The sequence below is a fragment of the Xenopus tropicalis genome, chromosome 8 (assembly GCF_000004195.4).
Source record: "Xenopus tropicalis strain Nigerian chromosome 8, UCB_Xtro_10.0, whole genome shotgun sequence".
Classification (NCBI taxonomy): Eukaryota; Metazoa; Chordata; class Amphibia; order Anura; family Pipidae; genus Xenopus; species Xenopus tropicalis.
In genome coordinates, this window is record NC_030684.2 from 75,517,892 (window position 1) to 75,525,659 (window position 7,768).

Below are 7,768 nucleotides of genomic sequence, written 5' to 3' on the forward strand. Positions count from 1 at the left end.
GGATTGGTTCCATTACACTTGTAACGTAAGGGCAATGGGGGCATGGCCCATGCAAGCACAGATAGACTATCATGGTTTCCTTTCAATCTGTTAATCAGGTATGTCTTTTTAAATATGCCCAACTGAATGAGCTTATGTCCAAAAGAGGAGTATATTTCTCCTTTAAATGGCAGGCTACTTATTAGCTTATAAATTATATTAGCACTTTTAAAGCACATAATTTTACAGTGAACATCAAAACTATACTAAGTTTAAATGCATAGGAAACCCTTTCCTTTTTGGTGTTAACTTTCTTTCAAAACTACTCTGTTTTACTATACATTACACATTGTTAAGATAAAACTTTATTTTTGGATGATCCCTAAAGGAATACTGCCATGGAAAAACATGTTTTTGTCTTCAAAACACATCAGTGTATAGAGCTTCTCCAGCAGAATCCTGCATTGAAATCTGTTTTTCAAAAACACAGATTTTTTTTATATTTAATTTTGAAATTACACATGGGGCTAGTCATTTCCCAGAGTGCCATAGCCATGTGATCTGTGCTCTAATAAACTCCAGTCACACTTTACTGCTGAGCTGCAAGTTGGAGTGATATCACCCCCCTCCCAGCAGCCAATCAGCAGAACAATGGGAAGGAGCAAGATAGCAGATCCCAGTAGATATCAGAATAGCACTCAATAGTAAGAAAACGAAGTCCGGCTTGGGACTCTCTCCAGTTACATGACAACTGGTTATAGGTTACTTGAAAGCAGTTCTAATGTGTAGCGCTGGCTCCTTCTGAGAGCTCAGACTCGGGCACAATGCACTGAGATGGCTGCCTACACAAAAATATTACAGCTAAAAAATACATTTGTTGGTTCAAGAATAAAATTTTAAATGGTAGAGTGAATTATTTGCTATGTAAACAGTGTAATTCAGAAATAAAGTCTTGTGATGCACAGAATGGAGTTATATATGAGAGGTTGATAAAAAATATTGACTAAAACAATAGGTGCCAAACAAAATGAATGATTAGGAGAAAGTTAAGCCATTGAGTACAAGTAATGTCAAATTGTAGAACATAAATTCCCCAGAAGAACGCAAATATATGCTCTTTTTGGCAGTGACATCATGACAAAAAGGGTTAAAGGGCAAAGCAGTGAGGAGATAAGGCACAAATGATTTAGGACACTGGCACATGGGGTGACAGCGGGACCTGTTGGGGGTTAGTTACAATTTTTTCCTCCATTGCTTGATATGGAAATAGCCTGAAAGTGCTTTTGCAAGTGCTTGTCACCGGATTGTAAGTATAGCCCTCAGAGTAAGTCACCTGACATGATCTTGCACAAGGCAATAATACAAGAGTGAAAAAATGATGTGTATGAGGGAGGTGTCACTGCAGAGCAATGTTAAAAAGCAGATTACAGAAATGTAGAGCAGTATGAATGACAGAATGCAATGGTTATAATGTAAAGAAATAGAAAGTGAAAAATATAATTTCATACTACGATTTAAATGTATAAAAGGCATGTAAGCTCATTTGCTCTGGGTACAGGTGCAAGTGCTAAAGAGCTAAGGGTGCAAAATTGCCCATACACAAGAGAATTGGGCCTTGATTCATGGCAAACTGCACTCTGTGCCTTGCACCATATTAAAAATCTGATGAATAGCACAGATAGATTTGCAACCAGGCCAGTAAAAAAGATGATGTTATCATAACTATTTCTTAACACCTGACTTGTGTACTGGACTCCCTTGTGTCCCCTAGCACATCTTGGATGACCCACAAGATAGAGGCACGTCCACGTGTTTTTTCTATAGTATGCAGTACCACATACATAAACAGATGCATTTCTTTGTGACCAATTCTGTTATCCCATATCAAAGGGGAGGGGGGCATTTTCTATACTTTTTACCCCAAGTGAGCCTTATAGTGCCATTCTTTTATATATGTGAATACATGATTTGCACAGACAGAAAAAGAGATACACTACATGATCTTAATAAATCAGATGAAAGTGAGTGTTGGTTGTCAGACTAAGGATGACTTTGATGTAGCTGAAATCCATATGGAGAAACAATCCAGGTTTTATTTAAAGGAGAGGACACAGTTTTTTGCTCAGATTAATGGGTGAGGACACACAGAACTACTTAGTAGCAGCTACTAAAAGACAGAAAATACCCTGCCATAGAGAATACTGAGAATTGCCTCTGCTAAATCACACATAGAGACAATTATCAGTAAATGATCAGCAATGTCTATTTCTGTAGCTGCTACTAGTAGCCCTGTGTGTCTTCACCCTAACAGATAGATGTGTCTTTTGAATTGTGTAGTCACACTTTCTTAATAATGTAAAAATGCTTAGATGTTTAGCACAACTTTCCTTTTGCTATAAAATTACTTTGCAACCGATTTACTACCACGGCCCCTTACAAGGAGACAACACACAGGCTAGTTTTTGGAAAACTTGCTTGATGTTGTACAAATTGGTCACCAGTGGTCAATATAACTGTATGACAATGTTCCAAATACCCAGTATAGAGTACTCTGAAAAAAATGTCACAAAGAAATGTCTGTGAGGACAAACTAAAATGCTGTATTGAACAGAAATGAAAAAATTTGAGAACAGTAGGAACAATAAAACTAATGTGCTAGATTGAAACAGCATTCTTACCTTTTTCTTGTCACGAGAGTGCTTGGCCAGGCAGGACCTGCCTACAGCCTGGTAGCCCCCAATCACTTTTATCTCATCAACTGTTGGATAACGCTTTTTACCAGAATCTGTTTTAGAAACTGGGGCCTTAGTCTCTGTGGCAACAAAACCATTTTCACAACCAGCCATTTTACGTGGGTTAACTGTAATTGTATTGCCTTTCCTCCTTTGCATAGCTTGGCTTTCAACTGTCCCTTGCTTGTTGCCACAGGGATTGCAGATAATTCTATTGTGGGCTGACACCCCTTCTCCCTCCTCTTCGACTTGCCCTGTGCCATGTTTGGTGATTTCAGGCCTGTTAGATGCTACTGAAGACTGAATAGTCTGTTTTATTTGTCTAGAAGAAGCTGGTGAAGCTGGACGTAATTGAAAAGGAAAAGGCTTGGCTTCTTCAGTCATACTAAGCTTTGCACAGAGTCCACTTTTGGCCATGGAGGCCATGCAGGGTGAGAGCACGGCTGTTTCAGAGTCAGTACAGGAAGTGGATGTGTATGGGGGAGTGAGGGAGGAGAGAGAAGTTTCCTGAGTTAAAGTTTGGTTTCCCGTGGCAGCCCTAGGGCAGGAAGGAGAAGGAGGGTGTTGAGCAAGCATTGCAGAAGCTTGACTGTCAGATTTAACAATATCTGAACATGTCTTAGACATCATTTCTAACTCCCCATTTACCAGTTGCATACCTGACGCACCATTTTCACCTTCTGACAATGAACGTCCAAATCGGCTTAAAAGTCTGCTAACAATCCCTGTTCCTTCATCAGGCATTAAATATATGTCATCTCTGGGGGCTTTCTGATCCTCTTCCATTTGAGTGGCATTCAAACCTCTGACCATATCATCTGTCCGAACTGTGCGGGAGATAGGCGAATCTGGAAGAGGTTTTCTCAAACAGGAATACTCAGGCATCCTTCTCTGCTTCTCCTGCTGAATAAATGGATTCTGCTGAACTGGTCCAATTTTCTCACTTAATACACACACTTCTTTTTCTTCTTGAACTCCACTCACCATTTTTGTGCTCTCTTCCTGCTCTTCTTCCACCTCAGCTTTTATCTCTAATACACATGCTTCAGCCTTGGCCTTCCTTCTCAATATAATTTCTCTTTTCCATGCTGGCATTTTAGCAAGACGTTCCTCCTCCTCTCTTTCTCTTTTCTTTAATTCCTCTTCTTCTTTTCGTCTTCTCTCCAAAAGGTGGACCTTCCAGTCAGGGACCTCCATCATCTTTAGAATGATGGATTCAAGACTTGGGGTTGGTCCTATCTTAGGATACCTTTATTGTCTCTGGCTATGTCCAGGAGGCATGTTTGAGGTAGTGGACCTAGGTCAGAGTCCAGAGAGAGGTAGAAGAATAAAAATTCACTCTTGGGAAATATACTAGATGGAAGAATTTTGTGTACAAATTGAAAGGAGAAAAAGCTTTAGTATATAGGATAAGCACAGTGTTAAAGTAAAATTGAAAAAAGAAAAGTTCAGACACAAAGGGCAATAGAACTGAGAGGAGATATGGGAATGAGGTGCAAAATGGTCATTGCAGGAAAACAAGTAATGACAGGAAAATAATTTCATACAGCTAAAAAAGAAAGTTACACTTAAAAAGTCAAATGACATATAAAGAAGCATGTGTAGAGTTCATTAGAGAGGAAGAGAAAGAGGAAGAGAAAGAGGATACGCAGAATAAAAAGAGAAATAAGCATGGGGGTAAGAAAAGGCTGAAATACACTGTTAGAGGGCTTAATTAAATGTATGGACAAAACAATTCTGCAATGTTTTATACAAAATAAGGGTCTAGATAATGTAACTAAGGTTCTGAAAGTATTTTCAGTATAAGGCATTACAATTTTGAATTAAAATTTAAAACTGTTTAGTATCAACCTTTATACATCTGTTTTTCTCATGGTACAAACAAAATCTTACAGATTATAATTGTCTGGTCTTCAAGTTGGGAAACTCTTCAGATACAGATCTGTGGAACAATTGGAGCAACCAAATTAAAATGAGGAGGATGGAATTGTCTAGACTGACAGATAGCCATACTGCTGAACCAGACAAAGAAATGTAAAACATACATTCTGAAAAGGGAGAAAAAGCAAAATAGGAGAACTAGATACAAATAATTCAGACATGCCTGCAAGAGATGAGTGGGCAAACAGGAAAGAGGGAGATGCACTGACAGTTCTACAGAAAACGGAGGAGATGTACATCGCTAAGGTTTAGGAGATTCATGGAAGGTAAAGACAAAAGCAAAAAAATAGGCAGCTGCATACACAGCAGTACTTTCTATGCACCGAGTAAAATAGATTTAAACAGTGAGAAGGATGTTAAGTCTATATATTTGTTTGTCTATGTATGTATGTAGGAGACTGTATATTATCGCACAAATAACACTAAAGTATGAAAATATACTGCATAACCTGTGTTGTAGCGATTGGTGAGGATTTAAACAAAAGGTAAATCAGAGTATGTTCTTCTCTCAAAAAATACTTACTAGAGTGGGAATCACACTTTATAGTGGCACCAAAGAAATAGAATAGAGGACAAGTTGGTGGAAGATATGAAGTGAGAGTGCGCAAAAGTGATCTCATTGTACTTGTATGCACATATGAAATGACATGCAGAAACCCACAGGATATAGTCAGATATGTTACATACCTTTATTGTGAGTAAGCAGGCACAATCCCCTCTAATACATCCTATAGCCCAGCAGGATGCCTTGATGTTAGGAGAAGTGAACTGATGTCTGGAGCAGTTTCCTTTGTTAAACTTAAACCCAAAAACATAAGAATATGTAGCGTTTCTCTGTGGAAAGTCCCAAAGCGTCACACGTCTTCAAGTGAGCCCAATTCCTTCAGACCCTTAAAGCAAATACAGATGTACAATGTAAAGACTAGGGACTTATAGCTTGGGCAACCTTTGCATTGGAGAGGAATTCCCAGAGAGTGAAAGAGAAGGGTGTGTAGGAAGAAGGGATTGAATCAGACAGAAGGAGAGAGGGGGGTGGAGGGTGAGGTTCCAGCTATGCATAATGCTAAGAGTAAAGGGGGAGGGTGGAGAGAGGAAGGATGGTGGGGGGAGATACTACAGACAAGTTAACCCTTACATAGCACTGTACTTTTTTCTATTGACATCGGTAAGGCAAATGGGCTTTGTTTTAAGAAAATGCTGGGATTTTTAGTTTTTAAAAAATCATTTTAATGCCCTATTGTGAAAAAAAGCAAAGACTGCTCTTAAATATCCACTACAAGACACACACAGACATTCTGTATTTTTTATACTCAAGATACTAAATCAGTACAACGTACACACAACAGTGGGGGACAGGATGGGACTAATGGAAAAAAATACTAAGCAACAGCACATGACAGATTATTTATGCTTTAACATAAATATCCTAAACAGTAAGAAGTTTTAGCTTTTTGGATGTTTGTTTTGAGTTTAATAACATACTACTAAGGCAAATTGTGCATGAAATAAGAGCTACCTCATGTATTATATTTTATACTATTTATATGGACGGACACAACACAATACAATACATATGTAAAACTTAATGCAGAGTGCTTCAGTTATGCGTGGTTAGGGTGAATTTACAGACTGAACACTAGAAAGCCACACAAAGTATAAGAAACTGAACCATAGGCAACAGTTACACAAAGCTGGTTTTTGGTCTGTGTATAAATGCAGGCCAAGAAACAGATGAACCACTCACCTGCACACAAAGTGAATTTCAGCACAGAAAAGTGTCAATATGCATTTTCACACTGAAATCTGCTCTGTGACTGTACACAGGCTGAAGCAGTGCTTATTAGCACAGATACCAGACCAGGCTGATTTGAGTGGTTGAGCTGCTACTTGCATCTGCATTTATATGCAGCCAGAGTTGGACTAACTCTGTGGGCTTCCACGACCCAGACATGATCTCCTTTCCCTGATCGTGTTGAGGTATAATGTAAGCACACTTGGGAGGGATGGAGTTGGTCTGTGGTGCCCCTGGAGGGGGTGTGGAGGCCACTGCTGAGGCCCCTGGGGCGGCAAACTAATGGGCCCTGCACAACCCAGTCTGACCCAGTATGCAGCCCAAAAAACAGCTACATGTGATCATAGCCTTAGCCATTGGCATTTATTTTGTGTATAACCTGATCATTCAGCATAATGCATTTGGGCTTGTGCGCCATGCTACAAGGTTTTTAGCAATCCTATTTAGGGAAAATATAATCCATCACAATCTGAACATACTTCTTACTCCAAGTATTTTTATCCTGTAGTTATATAGCGCTGACCTATTTTGCAGTACATTTATGGAATGCGATATTTGGAAATCTTTTTATTTTGAAAGTTCTGAAATACAGGAAGCCCACCACCCATAGACTCCATTATAAGAAAATAATTCTATTTTTTTTTTAAATGATTTCCTTTTTCTCTGTAGTAATAAAACAGTACCTTGTACTTCATCCCAACTAAGATATAATTAATTCTTATTGGACACAATACAATCAATACAAGTACCTTTTTTAGTCGATTTAAGGTATGGAAATCTAAATTGTGGAAAGATCTCTTATCTGGAAAACTACGAGCATTCTGTATAACAGGTCCCATACTTGTACTTTACAGAGATTACATACTATATTATATACTTTTGCATCAGGCCCTGCCCCTTTTGAAGCTTACAATCTAGGGTCCCTATCACATTCACACACACTATGATCAGTTTTATAAAGGAGCCAGTTAACATTCCTGTGTATAGATATAGATAAAGCTATGGTCATTGCTATTAGCTGCAGTACTCTTCCCTTAACCAGATCAATAGGCATTGTGTACATCAGTGCTGTCCAACTGGCACAACCGCACTCTATACTAGAATTAAGCCAAATTTGTAGTTTAAAGAAATGCTGTCATGAGGAACCATGTTTTTTTTTTTCAAAATGCATGTTAATGAAACTTCTCCAGCTGAATCCTGCATTGTAATCCATTTTTTAAAAATACAGGATTTTTTTTTTTATATTTAATTTTAAAATTTCACATGGGGCTAGCCATATTCTTAATTTCCCAGGGTGCTACAGCCATGTGACCTGTGCACTGAT

At 38.6% G+C, this 7,768-nt stretch overlaps 1 protein-coding gene across 5 annotated transcripts in view; it reads right to left on the reverse strand.

Moving 5' to 3' along the window:
• Positions 1–7,034, reverse strand: part of ppp1r18 (protein phosphatase 1 regulatory subunit 18) — a 23,731-nt gene extending 16,697 nt beyond the window's left edge. Inside the window, exons 1-3 of one of the 5 annotated variants that reach the window (XM_031891475.1) lie at positions 5,340–7,034; positions 3,696–4,008; positions 2,658–3,611 (exon numbers count right to left, since the gene is read on the reverse strand). In XM_031891475.1, coding sequence (XP_031747335.1) covers positions 2,658–3,611; positions 3,696–3,911 — 1,170 coding nt within the window. In that variant the 5' untranslated portion in view covers positions 3,912–4,008; positions 5,340–7,034. Of the gene's footprint in view, positions 1–2,657; positions 4,028–4,604; positions 4,654–5,175; positions 5,298–5,339 lie in introns of those variants that run through there. The other 4 variants (XM_031891472.1, XM_031891471.1, XM_031891474.1 and 1 more) reach the window with 4 other exon arrangements.
• Between the last annotated feature and the right edge of the window lie 734 nt (positions 7,035–7,768).